The 19,879-nt window shown below is 42.8% G+C and overlaps 1 protein-coding gene across 1 annotated transcript in view; it reads right to left on the reverse strand.

The window, feature by feature from the left end:
- ZNF236 (zinc finger protein 236) overlaps positions 1–19,879 on the reverse strand; it is a 120,628-nt gene that overhangs the window by 82,074 nt on the left and 18,675 nt on the right. The window contains exons 4-6 of the mRNA XM_044921239.1: positions 18,689–18,766; positions 5,554–5,696; positions 4,130–4,294 (exon numbers count right to left, since the gene is read on the reverse strand). Of these exons, the coding sequence (XP_044777174.1) occupies positions 4,130–4,294; positions 5,554–5,696; positions 18,689–18,766 (386 nt within the window). The remainder of the gene's footprint in view (positions 1–4,129; positions 4,295–5,553; positions 5,697–18,688; positions 18,767–19,879) is intronic.

The raw sequence follows: 19,879 nt of genomic DNA on the forward strand, positions 1-19,879 counted from the left end.
CTGTCACCGGCACTGAGGGTCGGGCGCCCTTCAGGGACGGGACGTCCTAGCACAGCTACAAACCACAGGGCCGCCACCAGCAATGGAAGGGAGACGGAGACCGCCCTCAGAGCGAGGACGGTGAGCGCCATCTGGGGAACAACGTGGGAAAGAACATGGACAAAGTGTGTGGAAGAGAAGATACGAGGAAGGCAAGATTTTGAAACGACCGTCCAAGAAACTAAGACTTTCTGGAAACGATCAATTACTGTTATTGCCCTTTCCCACCACGGAGAAAGTCAACGTCGATTTCAGACGGCAGCTCTGCAGAAGTGGTGCAGTGGGGACTCGGGCAGGGCCCCGCGACGGGACAGCCCTGGGTGCCACCGCCGCCCTCGGCAGGCGCCCCGACCCACACGCAGCCACAGCGCCCCCGGGGGCCCCACACGGAGAGCAGCTGCAAAGCCGCAGCCCCGGCTCACCTCGTCGCCTTCGCAGCCCGGACCCCGTGCCCCACTGTCCTGACGCCTTCCTCAGGCCATCCCACGGGCTTGAGATGGGTTTTGTGAGCAGGAGGAAAAACACGTACTGAAGTGTTTAGAGGTGAAGCAGTAACAGGACAATGGGGTGAAGTGGCAGGGGTGGGGTCTGGCAAATTTTAATAACTGGTCAATCCAGGTAAAGGATTCACTGTTCTTGAGTATTCATTGTACCCATCTTTCAAGGGTGAAATTTCTCAAAATAAAAAGTTAGGGAAAATGCGACCACTACATATTATGATGACTTATACTGATCAACAGCTGGTTTTATTTTAGACACCCCCAACATGCTAGTGAAAACAAAACATCTTATTACCCAATTATTATTTGCAGATGAGCCTGTACAGATGAAAACCCAAAGAGAATCTGGGAGGACGGCAGGCTACAAAACTAATAGACAAAAACACACTCCTTTCCTAAGGACAAATGACAAACACGTAACAGAAAGACCCCCAAATGATATTAATAAAAATCCTAGAACACTTTAGAATTTAAACATACTGAATCCATATGAACAAAACAATACTGAGATGTTTTTTGTTTTTTGGTTATTTTTTGGTGGCAGCAAAGGAAGGTTTATTGAGCGATAGCAAAATGATAATACAGAACTCCCGAGGAGGGAGGGGACCTGAGAGGATTGCCACTGGAGTTCCTAAGTCTAGGGGGTTTTATGGGCTGTTTTAATCTGATTAACCCCTCCTGTGCTGGTCATCCAATCAGGTTTTTGTCACCTATCTATCAGGTGGGAAAGGGTGGAGGGCTACTGAGATGTTTTGACAATAAAGATTCAATACTGTAAACATGTTCAATTTTCCCCTGTAACAATCTAAAAATTTAAGTCAATCTAAGTAAAAGTACCAACTGATTTTTAACGAGGCAAAATTCTAACATTCACATTAATAATAAACCAGAAAAGGAAAACAGGAAGCATATGAACATTTGCTTATCAAGACAGAGAAACACAGCAAAGACAAAGATGAAACTCGAGATGGTGGTAGTGCCCCGGGGACCCTGGGAGGACCAGGCAGAGGGTACAGGAGGCAGCGGCTCTTCTGATGCTCCTTGTTCATATCACTGTGACTTGTAACAGTAAGTTACTATCCAGATATTGAAACTGACCCCCCACCCCACCCTCAAACCCTACTCTGCTTTGGACTGTCTTTGTGGTCACACCAACTGGACCCACGTCAAGGGCAGTTAGTGCGCATGGGAAAGAGGTGGGCCTACAATAGGACGTGGACTGAACCCAAGAGCCCTGGACGTCCTTCAGATCCTAGACCATGTTCAGTAGGCTGACTTACAGTGGGCTGAGCCAACTGCGAAACTATTTCAGAGGCAATGACAGGACAGAGCAAAGGAGTGGGCGAGTATGCCCCTGCTGGAGCCTGGGTCCCCATGGTGGAGGATGGGAGGGGGGCACGCGGGCGTCCTGGAAGGAGAGACTGGAGGTGGAGGGATCGCTGTGACCTCCCGGGTTGTGCAATGCACGTGGGTGCTGCACGATGTGGTGGGACTTTAAGAAATAATCATTTCAGATTTGGGAAGTATTTCGAAGCAAGTCACAAGAACCAGAATCTGTAAATGAACAGATTGCTCACTGTAGCTTTGTCTGTTTATATAGACACAAGGCTGAAAACCACCTACATTGTCTGCCGGGGCAACCTGCTGATTGATGCGCGTGTATGCAACGTAAGGCCATGTGCTGTGGAAAAGAACGAGACCGCTCCACGATGCACGGACACACCACAAGAGCTAAGGTGCCGGCCACTGAAGACAAAAGGCACAGAATGGATGGCCTGCATTAAAGGGGCTGCAGAGGAGATCTGTATGTGCCCAGAAAGCCCAGGGAAGGACACAGAAGCCGCTTCCAGCAAAATAGGAGATCATGCTCTACGTCGTCCTCTACTCTGATCTCTCGCTGTGCGCATGTAGAACTCCGCCCAGGACACTGTATCATTTAACACAGGCACCTTCTGCTTTTCAAAAAAAAACAAAAGCAAAAACAAAAGAGCAACGAGTGAGACAAGGAATACCTACAGTCTGCAGGAGAAGGGACAAGGCTGCACGGGCTTTCTAGAACATAATGTGGCATTCTACAAAGAACCTGAAAAGGTAGTATTAATTCAGTAAACCCAACTGCAGGAATCTATCCTAATGAAATAATTAAAGATACATATAATGATACATTAGGTGTAATGTTTAAAAAGTATAAATAAGTGTTCAATGACAAAAGAAATGACTGCATATCATCATGCTATGTCCAGATGCAGGAGACTAATAAAGTAATTCAAAATACTGACATGGGGAAAGATTCATAATATAGTAAGTGAAAATGGACAAAGATTTATTTACAATATATTAAGGGAAAAGGGCAGGTTAAAAAAACAGTAGCATAAGTATTTTTGAATTAAAAAACTATTCTTTTTTTTTTTTTTAAAAGATTTTATTTATTTATTTGACAGAGAGAGACAATGAGAGAGGGAACACAAGCAGGGGGAGTGGGAGAGGGAGAAGCAGGCTTCCCGCCGAGCAGGGAGCCCGATGCGGGGCTCGATCCCAGGACCCTGGGATCATGACCTGAGCTGAAGGCAGACGCTCAACGACTGAGCCACCCAGGCGCCCCTAAAAAACTATTCTTAAATAAATAAACTATTATGGAAAGCATGTATAGCAAAAAAAAAAAAAAAAAGTCTGAAAGACTATGCATGCATTCTCTCCAAATGTCGTGATTCTTGGTTCTTCTAATAATGTTACTCTTGTTAATCTTTAGTTTCTAATATTTTTCCAAAATAAACACATTATTTATATAATAACTTTTAAAAAGATAAAAATAGTTTATATTAAAAAGTAAAGACATATATAAAAAGAAGAGACAACGTATATAGAAGTATGAACTCAATTTTTATATATGCAATTTAAATACTGTTACTTGTTTTTCTGTCTCAGGAAGAAAATATACCAAACAGTTTTTTATAACCCATCCCTGGACAGTAGAATTAAAGGTGACTTTTATTTTCTCCTTTACTATTTGCATTTTCCTAATTTTACACAATAATAATCAGGGACATGGGGGTTTAATTTTTTTAAAGCAATAGCCATTTGTACTTTAAATTAGGCCCACCCACCCCAGCAATAGGAAGCCCCCGTCCACACATCAGCAATGTGGCTCTGTCATCCTCAATGCAGTTCCAAGACGACAGCTGTGGGCCTTTCAGAACTGCTCACTTTGCTGTATAAACTGCTTAGGGGCATCAAGAATTTCTTCTCCTCTCCCAAATTCCCACACGTCAGGGGATCCAGAAGCCAAGCGAGGAGATACTACCGTCTTTAGAGACCGAACATTTGCTTTTGACCACTGCAGAATCCTATGTGGGCACAAGTGGATCCTCCAAAGATACAACACATTGAGAGTGTCTACCCTAAGATACTGACGGGCCAGAAAATAAAACGTTTTGTCAGTGAAGTAGAGAATTAGGCAAGGCACACTGAATGATAATTAACTCCTAGAAATCTATACGAAAGGCTTGTTAAACTAGTTGATACTTAAAATCCCCCTAAGGATTAGATGCATTTTAAAAATCCATGAACAAAGTATAGGCCAAAATAATTACCTCTTCCTTTTCATGTAGCATAATATGCGCTTTGAGACTAGCCACTCTGGAGAATTTCTTGTTACACACAGGACAGGTAGGATCTTCCCCATTGTGGGTGCATTTATGAAGTGTCAGGTTGAATTCAACATTAAATGTTTGGGGGCACTGGTCACATCGATGTGGCTATTTGGAGAGAAAATTCAAGAAGCCACTGAAATACAATCTTTCCACAATAAATGCCATTCAAATATTAACACGTACCATAATCTATAGACAATCTAAGGAACTTCTGAAATCTCTTCTGGACCTGAAGTCAATAAACCCAAAATGGACACAGCAAAGCTCCTTACAGAATTTCTCAAAGGATTCTAAGGACGACAACACATCAATGCAGAAAATATCCTGAATAAAAAATGCTGCATATAAATGTATCAGGATATAGTCACTATGAAAATAAAGGTGAGAAACTTCAACTCCCTGGGATGGATTTTTCCCTTCTTTTCTGACCAACTCCACTGCTCTAAACAGAATCACTTCAAGTAAAATCAGTAATCATAAAAACTTTTACTACATTTTAAGAGAGTTGCTTATCACAGTCTAAAATTTTCCCCAAATGAAAGGTATTCCTGCCATTTACTTGTAGAAAGATAAAGTAATCACTGGTATTTCTCTCTGAATATCAAGATACTAGAGTCAGTACTTTCAGATTTTCAACTTAGGAGGGTAATACCAGTTGATATCAGTACTAGTGATATTATGTATGATCATATATCAGATTCATGCTGAAGACAAAGCCAGAGTTAGTCATGTCCTGTTCCCTAGGGAAGAGATCCCTGGCATTCTCCTGACCTCAAATGGCTCACTGGCGTATGTTCTCCCAAACTAGGAAAAGTCAACGATCATTTTTTAAAGGTAGTTTTAACTGCCACTTTCTATCAGGCAGCTCATTCCATTAAGACACTAATACTCTTAACCTAGCCCACAGGGGCCCTGCAAAAAAGGATTCCAATCTCTAAGATAGTGTTACTTCCTGCTGAAATGCAATCTAAAATCTCTGGAATACCATTTTAAAACGCAAGACCACCTCGGATAACACTCCCTGCTGGAGAAAAACACATCAAGATATACCAAATCTGCGTTCAGTCACACAGAAACCGAACCACAGAAAGTCCTGTTTTGAGATGATTTTTTTGTCCACAGATAAAGAACTTCAACACAGAGATTCACTAGACCGGCTCTCACTTGATCTCATTAACCCATATAAGGGTTAGGAATACGCTACAGCTAAGCACAAAACATCAAGGGATATATTCATGTAAGATAAAATGCCCCACAATTTAGGAATCTAAATTACAACAAAAATTTGTATTTGACATGCTGATTTTTACAATACCTCCAGTTTCAACGCTCACATTTCTGACATCCCTCTTGAGAATACATACCTTGTCATTTCGCTCGTGATCCCTCATGTGGCGTTGAAACTGGGACTCTTTTGGAAAAGATAGCAGACAGATTTCACACTTATGGAAGTTTGGAACTTGATAGGCATAATTAGTGTTCTCCGCATTCAATGTTAAAACTCCATCTATAAAATTGCATAAGTATAGACAATAAATACCAGTTGTTATTCTCATCACATAAATAAAACTAAATTATTTGGTTATTGTCTAGAAACCAAATTATGGCAGAGATTTACGAGATAATTTAGAAGAAATTAATATATCTTAAATTTTTCGAAAGGACATGATTTTAAGTCAGAAACGAGAAATGCTGGGAAGCCTGAGGCACAGGACAAGGGGATTATAAGCACCTGCTGGTGGGATTTTTAGAAACCTGAAACTAAACTCCTGAGTTGACATCCACCCAAAGACACATAAAAGCCATGATGTCTCTTAGCCTTGCCTTCATGCTTAATATGGCTTCAAAGTCACTAGAAATCACAGAGGCATTTCATCTCTAAGTCGCTTTGAGAATCCATCAGTAACCAACATTGTTCATCTTAAGTCGCTCAGCAAACAAAACTCAAGAAGCATAAAAGCTAATTCACTAATTCAATCTACCTCTGAAAACTGCTGCAGAGCGAGATTAAGTCAGAGAGGAAAAACTTCTGTTCTCCCATATGGTTAGGGTTTAGGAAGACCTTTGTCCGCAGTGCTTTGGACAATCCTTAGGCTTCATGATGCGCTTCTATAGACCCACGTAGGTCAACGGCTATAAACATAAAAGTATTTTCAAATAAAAATATGTAATAATCACAAAAATTTGTCAAGAATCTCAGAAAATAAAGATGTCCTAAACCTCTACAATTCTTTAAAATAATAAATTCCAAGTCTTATAATTTAGGCACAAATATACAACACGTATTAATGATACAAAGACTAGAAATACATCACATATAATTCTTTGTATCAAATTTGACTCAAAAATATTGAAATTTAGAAATCTAGAAGTAAAGTAGGGTTGATTTTAAGACTCAAGTAAGCTCCGGAGAGTCTTCTATTTCTCAAACATCCATGTGGTAAACAAGGGCATTCCAAATTTTCAATAGACCTTTAAATCCCTCCTTTGAGAAAACAGCCTGCAATCCAGCTTCGGCCAGAATTCCCCCTCCCCTACATTGGCATCTGTGGTAAGCAAGAAATGAGAAATTCTCCAGATGGGAGGTGGAGGAGGCCACGGAGAAGGTGGGAGTAGAGAGGCATGGAGAAGGCTGGTAACAACTTCAGGAATTCTTCCAGCAGATCCTTGAGTAAAGCAGATTCCAGTTTCAAGAAACACTAATATAATTCAATAGAAAAACTTCATCCAGAAACAGAATGGGCCTACCACAGGAAAGATACACGTAACTTCTACTTATTCTTCACTATATCCACATTCTACTCAAAGACCATGTATTCAAAATTTTTACTTTAATTAAATTAGTAACAAAATGTTTTATGCTCTCCAGGCCCAAATAAAATGATTGTTGGGACCATATCAATTGATACATTATTCCCTTTGGGAAAGTTTATACTATGGAAAGAAACAGAGGTTGGGAATGTTCAATTAAAGTTTCTTTTGAAAATTGTGTTTTAAAAACTCAGTAGGGAGTGTTTCCACCTAATGGCTGAATGCAGTCATGAGGGAGCTCCTCCCCTCCTGAGAAAGCAAAATTAAAAGGCTATTTCAGGATGTAGAATGAAACAATGTTCACAGCCTCTAAACTGAAACTGTTTAATGTTACCCCAAAATGAGAAAGGATGTAATTAACTGCAACTGATAAATAAAACCCTAAGAGATAAGAAACTGTACATTTAAAACCAAAAATGACATTGTTTTGCTTATGAATTAAGACTTTTCCAGAAAAGATTTTTATCTTAAGAAGCAAGATTTCCCTCTTTAACAAAGCTCAAAACATAATAAAATCACATTTTCACTAAGTCCCTTCTCCCAGTGATAATACAATATTAATTTGGTTCACAGACAAACTTAAAACAACGCTGATTCAAATTAAAGCATAACTGAAAGGGAAAAACATGCTTTAGTTTGCACACTGAGCATAATTTTAAAATCCACAACATTGGGGCACCTGGGTGACTCAGTCGGTTAAGCGTCTGCCTTCGGCTCAGGTCATGATTCCAGGGTCCTGGGATTGAGCCCCACATCGGGCTCCCTGCTCAGCGTGAAGCCTGCTCCTCCCTTTCCCACTCCCCCTGCTTGTTTCTGCTCTCACTAACTCTGTCAAATAAATAAATAAAATCTTTTTAAAAATAAATAAATAATAAAAATGAAATAAAATAAAATCCACAGCATCTCCTGACCTTCACTTTGCTTTGGGGGAACACATTTTGTAACCACACCATTTCCGCATTGAGAAAAGTACAAGCCTTTCTCCCAGGGCGAGGTGGGCTCTCTCATCCACACTTTGCTTTCTGTCTGGGTAGCATCCGAGGCCTTAAAATAACCCCTTCTGCCTATCCCCTCTTCAAGCTCATTCAAATTTCTGGTCCCCAGAGTATGTGTTTTCCTGAAAGAAGTCCACAAAATTGATGTATCCTTAGGACACGCTTTGGGAGATCCACAAGCCCTGAGAAAACTTCATGCAGATACTCCATGCCCATGCCTTCGCCCATCGTTAGGGCGGGGTGACAACTCTGCAGCCACAGAGGCCACCAGACTTTTTGAGGGGCCAGGGATCTAAGTAAGGTACGGCCAAATGAATGGCAGCCTCTTAGCGGTCAGCCCTCCTGAGCACCGCTGCATTTTTTAGAAGCAGCTGGAGGACCTTCCCGTGAGATTTTGGCACCACACATTGCTCATGTCTCCCAAATCAGAACAGGTATTCTCTGTAGCCCACCCCCCACCCCCCACACACACACAACAGAAGCATGGATCTGCGTGCATTGAGCAGTGCTCAAATCTATGAGTTCATCCAGTACCAGCTTCTGCCGGTCCCCCACCCCCAGAGGCAGGGGATGGATCACTGTGAGGTTCCAGGAAGGCAGGGACACTCAGTAGGCTAATTCCAGCCGGTTTAGGTCACCTTACACACACGCATGCGCACGACCACATTCTCTTCAACTGCTCACCCTTCCTGATACCAAGAACTCAAATTCACTATCAAATGTAAACACAAACTGATGGCAAAGATCAGAAACTGTTTGAGCAGCTTTGTTTTCCTTGGAAAAATGTGAAGACTAGTTTCAAAATCAATTTAACTCTTTACATAGAGATTCTCAATAGTATATAATAACTATTTATCAACCAGCCACCCAAATAATAAAGCCTATCTCAGTGTTGTACAGATTAAATAAAATAATGCTTCCTGACGCTACTGAGACAGAGCCTACCAATGATTTAGGAACACGGCCACCTCCTTAATGCTCATCCTTGCCACCCAATGCCCTAGCCGGCCCTCTATAACCATACTCTGCCACAGCTATATTCAGGCCTGGTCCATAATGGGGACTGGACAAGCCCACAAACTGCTCTTCTCCCAAGACCAGGCGCAGCAAATCAGCCCAGCCAGCTAAATCTTAATGGCAAAGGTCTGTCCTTACCTCTCATCTAAAGAGCTAAGTTGATCTTTTTAAGTTATCTCTACACCCAGTGTGGGGCTCGAACTCACAACCCCAAGATTAAGAGTCACCTGCTCAACTGACTGAACCAGTCAGATGCCCTGCTAAGTTGATCTCTTATACAAATTGCCTATGATATGATGGTTCAACAAAACCTATTGCATTTATAACATTCCATTGATTTAACTCCAGTTTGCATCTGACTTAAATTCTTAAGCACTATGCACTGAAGACCTCAGCTATCCATAAATCCTGCTGAGGGATTTTTAATATTAAAATGAGATACACCAGATTCATTTTCTAAACTAACTGAGCTAACCCCCAAACTTTGTATCTGTTTTTATTTTTGTTTTGAATAAAAACTTTCCAAAAAGTAGTTGACATCTCTACTGCTCTCAACAGGCCCGTCTTCCAACATTTTTTTAAAACAAATTTTGAAGATTGATTTTATTTATTTATTTATTTATTTATTTGAGAGAGAGGAGAGTGAGCACACAAGCACAAGAAGGGCGAGCGGAGGCAGAGGGAGAAGCAGGCTTCCCGCTGAGCAGGAAGCCCCACGTGGGGCTGGATCCCAGGACACTGGAATCATGACCTGAGCTGAAGGCAGATGCTTAACCGGCTGAGCCCCCCAGGCGTCCCCGTCTTCCAACATCTTGTCCCGGAGAGCCCAGCTCTCTAACCATGGAGGCATCTTCTCTGCTCTTCATTCTGACATTAGGATGCTTTCTGAGGTCGCCAAACAGGCCTTGGAGAAGTCTGACAGCTGTCGCCCCTACTTCAGGTAGGGTCCCACTTCAGCTACCATGCTTTCTCCTCTTTACTTTCGTGTGTGTATGTGTGTGTGTTATTTTTACTGTTTTCTAGTTTCTTCTTTTCTCCTTTCTCCTGTTTTCTCCTGTTCCTCTCACACTGGTCAGCATTCAGGTCTGAGCATGGCTGGACTTTTTCAGATAAAACTCTGCAGTGCTTGGGCCCGTGAGCCCTTTCTACTTGGTCACTGTACCTCCAAAGGCTTGCACAAGCCTGGCACATCCTGAGTGCCTAGCAAATATTTGCTAAATAGTCAGAGATAAGATGAAAGCTAATGACTCTTTTGGTCTCTACCCAGTTGTCCAAAGTGCCTAAGACCAGCATATCTAATCTCCACTTGTAGCCTGACTCATACCCTTCACCTCAAAATTACCTAAATTAGTTTTCTTCCCACTTGTTATGTATCCACTGACTATTCTTATTTTGTACATTTCCTTAGCCATTTGGTTGTTCCTAGGAGCCAGCTGAAATGCATCTACGTTATTTTCTCCATAGAATCTGTCAGAAAAGAAAGTGCTTGAGTTCACAGCACCAGCCATAAGCACCTGCTTCCTTCTAAGAAGGAACAAGGGCGCCTGGGTGGCTCAGTCGGTTAAGCATCTGCCTGCGGCTCAGGTCATGATCCCGGGGTCCTGAGATCAAGCCCCGCGTCGGGCTCCCTGCTCAGCGGGGAGTCTACTTCTCTCTCTCCCTCTACCTGCCTCTATGCCTACTTGTGCTTGCATGCTCTCTGTCAAATAAATAAATAAAATCTTAAAAAAAAAAAGGAACAAGCCATCTGTCAACTCAAAAGTGCCTGCACCAAGAGAGGTGGGTATTACCAGGGAAGACTCTGGCACTTTTTGAATTGCACCCATTACTTATTCAATGTATTTGCTTTTAGGTAAATATTCATTTGGAAATGAAATGTACTCATATAAAAAAATAATCCTCAAAATGTAGTCATGAAAAAAAGCCGTATGTTCTAGGTGCTATCACTCCTTTAAAAAGGGGAGGGTGGGGCAGATATACCACATATTTGCTTCTATGTGCATAAAATATCCCTGTAAAACTACAGAAAAAATAACAGCATTGGTTACCTGTAAAAAGGTAACTATCTGACTGGGAAATAGGGCTGGGAAAGGGACTTTAATTTTTTTAAATTCTGAAGCATTATAATGTATTACCTGTTCAAAAGGGGTTACATTAAAAAGTAAGAAATAAAATTTACTTGGGGGGAATAGGTGCGTTATACACTCCATCTCCTTGTTGTATAGCTAAGGAAACTAAGACCCCAGAAAAACTCAGCCCCTTGGTCAAAATCACACAGTTAGCCAGGGCAGAACTGGAAGTAATTTTCAACTCATAGTTCAAGGCTCTCTCCTAATTATTCAGGCTTCCATGCCTCTCAAGGTCATGATTTCTGAGATGAAACCCCAATTTCTTTTTTTTTTTGAAACCCCAATTTCAATCTTGTGCCTACTATAAAAACAGAAGGTGAACCTGGATTTTATCAACAGTATTTTATGTCAATTGTAAGCTTAACTCTGTTTATGTTCTTTCAGTATAAAATATATTCAACTGAGAGTCAAGCCAAAGTACCCTGCTTGTCAAAACCACGAGTAGTTTCAATGAGACAAGTAGAGTCTGCAACACTGATACTGGTTTCATGATAAACGATATGAAATATTATCTGTGACACAGAGTTAAAGATAAATACCTGGTCAAAGACTCGCTAAAGGGTCTCTAACAGGGTCAGGTCGCTCATGTTCCCACAGTAAAGTTCACCTTTACCCAGGTGTGCTTTCAATATGCCCACTTTGTCAGTATTTGTATCTGTGTGGAGTTTCCCTTTCAAGCCTCATATTACTACACTGTCTCTATTTTTCTTTTAAAGATTTTATTTATTTGGCAGAGAGAGAGAGCACAAGCAGGGGAATGGCAGGTAGAGGGAGAGGGAGAAGCAGACTCCCTGCTGAGCAGGGGCAGGGAGCCTGACACAGCCCTATCCCAGGACTCTGGGATCAGGACCTGAGTCGAAGGCAGACACTTCACCGACTAAGCCACCAAGGCACCCCGACTGTCTCTATCTTTAAAAGGAATGTCAATCCTCTTTCAAATATTTGCTTTTATTACCTGTACATTTTTATTTCTAAAGAAGACTTTAAACTCAGACGGATGTATATTTAGACACCACACACACTATTCCAATTTAACAAAACCATGGTGTGTTAAAATTATAACAAAATAATATCTTCAGTATCTACAGCCTCCCCATCTAGGTAAAACAACCCAAGGCCCAAGGTCTAAAAGTAACAATGCCTTTTTGAGAATGATCCGGGAATGTATTGCTGAGAATAATTTGTCCTTAGACAATGCAAAAAACTAATTTTCTATATGTAATAGAATAATTTTTTGTTGATCTATTTGCTGCCATTATTCTGTTTCTCATCTCCACAAATGTACAATTTATGTTAGCACTGCAACAACAATCAAGTACAGCTAAAGGGTGCCACAGAAAATTATGGGTAGCCCAGTCCAAGATTCTGTCCCAATTTCCAATGAAGTGTGTATGCACAGTACATACTATTTTTAATGTACATATCTTAAAAAATGGGTATCTGTAGATTAAAACATGGGTTATTGGTCACAGATTAGGGAGATGGTGATGAAAGCAAGACTGGGAATCGTGAGCTTTATGAATGTCAGTCCTGCCAAGTGGTTAGTAAGATCTCTGCAAAGCAGATAATCTGTTGCTCAGCTCAATTCTTCATCCAAAGATGCGGTTGATTTCCATCCTGCATACTTATGGGTTGTTGTGAAAATCCAAGGAATGATAAATATGAAACAAAAAATATTGTTTTAGAAAAGTAAATTACACATCTACTAGGAGGGCTAAAATTAAAAAGAAAGAAAAAAACAAGGATTGATGAGGATGTGGAACAGCTGGAAATCTCATATTCCACTAGAAAGTGAAAATCACTACAGTCACTCAAAAACCATTTAGCAGCAGTGACCAAAGCTGAACACACACAAACCCTGTAACCCAGCAATTCCGCTCCTAGGTATATCCCCACAGAAATGTGTACATAGGTGTACCAAAAACACGTGTTTAAAAATGCTCGCAGAAGCATTATTTACAACAGCCAGCAAATTAAAACAATGCAAATGCCCTTCAACAGTAGATGATGAATCTAAAGGTGAGAAGTAGAACAATAAAGATGAAAATATAGGAAAAGGCCTTCATGATCTTACAACTGTCAGACTCCTTACACAGGTCCCAAAAATACCAAACATGAAAGAACTGATACATTAGACAATATTAAGATTAGGAACTTCTTTCATGAAAAGATATCCTAAAAAGAGTGAACAGAAAAATACAAAGAACTCATATACAGCATACATAAAGAACTCCTATACATCAATAATGAAAAGACAGAACTCTTCACCAAAGATGGCAAGGAAGCATACAAATAGATGCTTTACATTATATCTCATAAGCGAACTGCAATTCAAACAATGAGATACCACTACACACCTATTAGAAAGACTAGAATTAAAAAATAATATTAATAATACCAAATGCAGACACGGATGTGGAGGAACAGGAACTCTCATTCATTGCTGGTGAGAATGCAAAATCACCCAGCCACTTTGGAGGAGTTTGGCAATTTCCTGCAAAGCTAAACACAGTCTCACCGTACAATCCAGCACAGTGGTCCTCAACATTTACCCAAATGAGCTGAAAACCTGCACACAAATGTTTACAGCAAGTTATAATTGCCAAAAACTGGAAGCAACCAAGATATCCTTCAAAATATAAACAAACAAACTGGTGCATCCAGACAATGGAATATTATTCAGCAATAAAAAGAAACGAGCTACCAAGCCATGAAGAGACATGAAGGAATCTTAAATGCACATTGCCTAGTAAGAAGGCAGTCTGCAAAGGCTACATATTGTATGATTCCAGCTATGCGGTATTTGAGAGCAAGCAGAACTATGGAGACAGTGAACCCTAATGTAAACTATGGACTTTATTAAATAATAATGTATCAAAATCGGTTCATTAATTGTTACACATGTACCAGACTAACACAAGGTGTTAATAACAGGGGACAGCCTGAGGGGAAGAATTAGGAGCATGTAGGAATAGGTACTATCTGCTCAATTTAATGTAAGCCTAAAACTGCTATAAAAAATAAAGTCTAGGGCGCCTGGGTGGCTCAGTCGGTTAAGCGACTGCCTTCGGCTCAGGTCATGATCCTGGAGTCCCTGGATCGAGTCCCGCATCGGGCTCCCTGCTCGGCAGGGAGTCTGCTTCTCCCTCTGACCCTCCCCCCTCTCATGTGCTCTCTCTCTCATTCTCTCTCTCAAATAAATAAATAAATAAATCTTTAAAAAAAAAAAATAAAGTCTATTAACTAAAAAAATAAATAAATAAATATTCAACCCAGTAGGAAAATCGGAAAAGACTTAAATGACAGCCTCACGAAAGAGAACAAATGGCTAATAAATATAAGGTCTTTATTAGCACAGAACTCCAAGTTTAAAATCAAATTAACACTCCGCATACCAGAATGGCTAAAATGCTAAAGGACAGAGTGAATGCAACTCTCTGACACCGCTGGTAGGAGAAGTTAGTACATTCACTGGAAAACTGTTTGACGGTGTCTGCTATGACCCAGAAATGCAGAAGTTCATAGCAGCACATATATGTAATAGTCCCCAACTGGAAACAACCAAAGTACCTACAGTAGAAAGGACAAACTGACAGTACATGATATAATGGAACAATATACAACCATGTAATTGAACCTGTTTCTGCGGAATGATAACAGGGATAATCTCATAAAAACAAACACTGAATGAAGGAAGCCAGAAACAAAAGGGTCCATGCTATGAATTCCATTTAGTTTGAAAATGGGTCAAACTACCCTGTGGTACCAGAAGAGGAGAGTGGATGGAGCAGGGAGAGGGAAGGCAGTGCTAACTGGGAAGGAACAAGGGAACTCTGGAGATCCTGCCAATGTCCTAGGTGCTGGTTACATATGGAAATTCATGAAGCACAGGAAAGTCTGTGCACTTCCTCTGGAGATGTTTTGTTCAATTAACATAATTGCTAAAATACAACATTAAGGGTTTCAAAGAAATACACACGTCTGGCTTCTCTTGAAAACTCGAAAGCCGCGGCAATAATCAAATGCAGCAGAGCAGGACCAGGGCCCAGACCGGCTATTACCTGTCACAACTACCTTTAACTGACGCACTAGTCTGCGTTAGCTGTCTGACCCGTAAACAACTGAGTGTTTAACTCCTGTAGTAAGAGCACACTGTCCATTCACGCGGCTGATTACATAAAGTATTCATCTTAATCCACTAAAGCAATAGTTTTCAACTCTGCTGAGATTTGGGGGGAAGGCACCTCAGAGGGTATGGGCTGTCTCTGAATCCCGCAGTCTCCTGCCCTTCCACCAGAACCGCTTTGCCGTGGACCAGTGGTGTTCAGCCCTGACCACGCAGGGGCCCCACCAGGGACCCTTCAGTGCAGCAATGCCTCGGTCCCACCTCACAGGCTCAGACACAGCCTGCTCATCCGGATCCTTAAAAGCTCCCCCAGGTAATTCCATGGTGTTTTGCCAAGAGTGAAAACCACCACTTGAGACCTTGCCATATTATTTCACGTCATTAGTTCTAAGACTAAAAAGTAGTTTGAAAAACACTAACTGCATGAGCACAAAGACATGGCCTTTGTACAGAGAGAAAATATAAAGACCCTGATATAGCATAAGCATTATGCTAAAAACTGCTGAATTGACTTTATCTCACAAAGAATTATGGTTTTGTACGTTTTCCCAGGCTGTATTTGTGTCAAAGACCGAGATTTTTTTAATAAATCCTTATAATGACATTTTTTTTCCTTTACTGTGGGAAAGACCAAGATTTTGAACTCCTGTTAACGCACTACTTGATTCCAGGATCATAAAATCTTTAAATTTGATGTGTTACCTAACACACTTTTCTCAAAATACTAAGAAGTCCAAGTCTCTGCCTACCTAAAAAGTTCAAGTATGGAGAATGAAGGGTGCTCCTTTATGAAGAAATCTTTTCATCCTTGGATACCCAATACTGTTAGAAAGTTATTATTTTAAGCAGAATCTGTCCTCCCCTCGTTCCTGCCAGTAGTTTTGTCTGCTGAAGTACATAAGTCACCTTTAAACCTGAGAGCATCTCCTGCCACCTAGTATGCTAAATTCCATGGCTCTTAGCTCATCCTAGTAGTCTAGTCCCCTTGGAGAATTCATCCTGAATTCATCCACAGCTAAAATGGCCCGAACTGATCATCTGAGCAAGAGAAGACTTGTTTATTCATCTGGCTCAAGGTCTGTTTGTCTCTTCTCTCTGGAAATGAAGTATTATAAATATTCCTCCAACAGAAAACAAAAACTTAGCAGGAGGCCAACTAAAGGTACAAGCTCAGGAGAAAAAATCCATACCACCACACTGGAAAAAACAAATGGAAGCCATATAAGACCATCAAGGTCACATTACTACTTAGTGAGAGTAAACTAAAAGAAGTACGATAAGGAAAAAATGCGATTTCACTCATCTTTATATCCAACAGTGCCAGGCACCAAGCAAGTGCTCAATAAACACGGCCCCCACCGACCCCCACAGGAGGCTTCCTTCGCTCCAGAAGCCCCCCCTCCACAGGTGGTGTACTGCCAGGCCCCCAGTGGGTGCCTGAAACCACGGCGTGCTGAACCCTAGCTGTACCGTTTTCTCCAACACATACGTACCTCTCACTGAGCTTAACTCAGAAATCGGGCACAGTAGAAGATTAACAGTAATAACAGAATAGGAACTCTAACAATACACTGTAGAAGTTGGGTGAATGTGGTCTCTCCCCCTCTAAGTCTCTTACTGTGCTGCACTCACCCTTCTTCTTGTGATGCCATCAAGTGAGGCACCATGACACAGCGTTAGGCTACCACGACCTTCTGACAATATGTCAGAAACAGGACCACCTGCTTCCAACCGCAAGGGACTGAAACCACGGGTATGGAGGGTTGGGGTGGGGGTGACTACTGTACTTATGTCCTAAGCCAATTTTTATTCCAAGAAACGTTTTTCAGTGCCTACTCATGTTTTCTTGAGGCTTCCATTCCGACATCCTTTCCTCTGGGAACCCTGGACTTCAAGTGTCTGCTCTCTGCTGCCACGGTGTTCCCACCATCACAGGACATGCATGGTCCTCAAGGGCCACGGCAGAGATCCTGTTCTCTGTTGCTGAGCTCTGTGATCCAGCCTCTAGCAGTACCCGCCCACCACAGGAAGTGCTTCAACATATTTGTTCAAGAAATTCATTAACCCATATTTGGGCTTTATATTCAAGACAAAATAATAAAATGCACACTTTGGACTCAAATATAGACTCAAATCCCAACTCTGACACTAGCTGGACCTTCCAAATCACTGAACCTCTCTGAGCTTTATTCCCCCTATCTGTAAAAAGCCCCACCGACCTTCCCAGTTTTTCTTAGGCATAAAATCCATAACGGTAACAGACAAAACAAAATCATTTCAGATAATGAGAAACATTATTAAGACAGTGAACTGACAGAGCAACAGTCCTCAAACATTTTGATCTCAGGATCTTTTTACATTTTTAAATATTATTGAGGACCCCAAACACCTTAAGTTTATACAGATTATAGCTCCACTTGCCCTATTAGAAATTAACACTGAGCACTTTTTAAAATATTTATTCATTTAAAAACAAACCTATTATATGTTAATGCAAATACACACTTTTATGAAAAATGTATTCTCCGAAAAAGCAGTAAGAAGAGTTTTCACTTTTACAAATCTTTTTAATGTCTGGCTTAGTAGAAGACAAGCAGATCCTCACGTCTGCCTGTGCATTCTCTCTGTTGCAATATGTTATGTTTTATTTTCCTGCAAATTATTTTACTTGGAATATATTCAGTATGTTGTTTTTGAGTGAAATGCATGAAGACAGCACAGCTTCCCACAGTCCAATGCCACGGCCGCCTGCATCCCTGCAAAGGCGTCAGCAATTTTACCCGGAATGGTTTTCATACCATTGGTGCAAATGTTAACAGTATGGCTATGAAAATATTTACCCGGCATACCCCTCCAAGTGTCTCCGGGAACCTCACTGTGAGGAAAGGCTCCTTTGTAAAGTTATTTTCAGACAGGTTTGAGGAAGACCTCTGTTAGGAAGCTGAAGCACTGAGACCTAAGGAATGAGCAAGAGCAGGTGGATTCTCAGGAAAGGAAGAGCAAAAGCCTCAATTCACCACAAATGTGGCCTCAACCAGGAACCCAAAGAACCGAATACTAGAGCAAGGCAAGAGAGAAATGAGCCCTACCCAAGGCCAGATCAATTAGGATCCTGCAGGAATGTGGATTTTACCTTAAGGAATGAGAAATCCTTTGAAGAGTTTTAATCAGGGTGTGGCCATTTCATCTACATTTTAAAGAGCTCCTCCAGGCTGATAGTGATGGACTTATGGTAGGGCGAGGCTACCTGGGAGCAGTGAGAGGCTCCCATGGAAGTCCACCTGGAGACAGACCGGCTGGGCCAGCCAGGGGCACCAGACGTGGAAAGGGTAGGGCTGGCTGGAAATACATTTTTGAGGCAGAAGCTGCAAGACTAGTTATGAATTGTCTTGAGGAGTAAGAGAAAGAGAATTATTCTTACATTTAGGGCTTGAAAACCCAGGTGAATAGTGATGCCATTTGGGAAGATGGGAAAGATTGGGGGGATTATGTTCCCGGCCTTAGGTTGATGCACATTTTCCATGGTCTAGCCTACACCTTCTTCCAAGTCACTGAGAGGCACTGCACTTACATTATTTACATTATTTTTGGCAGAAAGCACCTTAAAATACAAACACTGAACAAAATAAGGCCAAAGCGGGAGCAGTGAACGGCCTTACGACCTCCTTGCAGACACCAGCAGCCACTAATCCGGATTCCGAGCAGTTACTGCCCAACTAGGAACCTGCAGACCTGCATTATTCCCCAGCCAACATCTCAGCTCCCGAAAAGCTAGGTGAGCGGTGTCGAGTCTTGCTGAATTCATAGGCTCTGTATTCTAACATTTCCTTAATTACGTGTCTGCTCACTGGATGGGTTGGAGAACTGCAGTAACGATGCCTAGCTGGGTCCGTCCCATCAGTAAGTTCGCACCACTTCCTAGCCTGCTCCTCTCTTCCTAAATGCGAGGAAGGGCAAAATAAACACTCTGCTGCGCAGCTCCCACAAGTAACCTTGCTCCGTTTCGAAAAGCAGCGCAGGTGCCCGCCGCCAGGCCCCAGCCCCCCAGTGAGTCCCGCTTATTCCTCCCCAGGGAAGGGAACCCAGGGGTCCCCGAGCTCCGTCACCAGCCAGCGAGGGACCAAGTACAGGAGTCCATCGCCTACATCCCCAGCCCCGGCCCCAGCTCACACGCAGCCGCCTCTGCGACCGCCCCGGCCCCGGCCCCGGCCCCGGCCCCGGCCCCCCGATCTCGGCCCCCGGGCCCCCGGCCCTCGGTCCCCCGGACCCCCCAGGCTCCCGGCCCCTGCAGGAGCCCGCCAGGCCCGCCCCCGCTGGCCCGCGCGCCCGAGGGCCTCCCCGGGCCTCCCCGCCGGGGCCGCGCAGCGAGCGCGCACTCGGCAGTCCGGGGCGACCAGGCCGAGCCGGGGCGCCTCTCCCTCCGGCCCACTTGTGGGGAGGGCCCCGCCGCCCGCCGCCCGTCAGCCCGGCCCGGCGGCCCGAGACCCGCCCCGGGGAGGGCGCCTCCCTCAGGAGGGCCTCCCGCCGCCCGGGAACGCCGGGCGGGGCGGGCCGGGGAGGCCGGATCCCCGCGGGCGGGCGGGCGGGGGACGGCGAGGGGGGACGGCGAGGG

The sequence above is a fragment of the Neomonachus schauinslandi genome, chromosome 14 (genome assembly GCF_002201575.2).
Source record: "Neomonachus schauinslandi chromosome 14, ASM220157v2, whole genome shotgun sequence".
Taxonomy (NCBI): domain Eukaryota; kingdom Metazoa; phylum Chordata; class Mammalia; order Carnivora; family Phocidae; genus Neomonachus; species Neomonachus schauinslandi.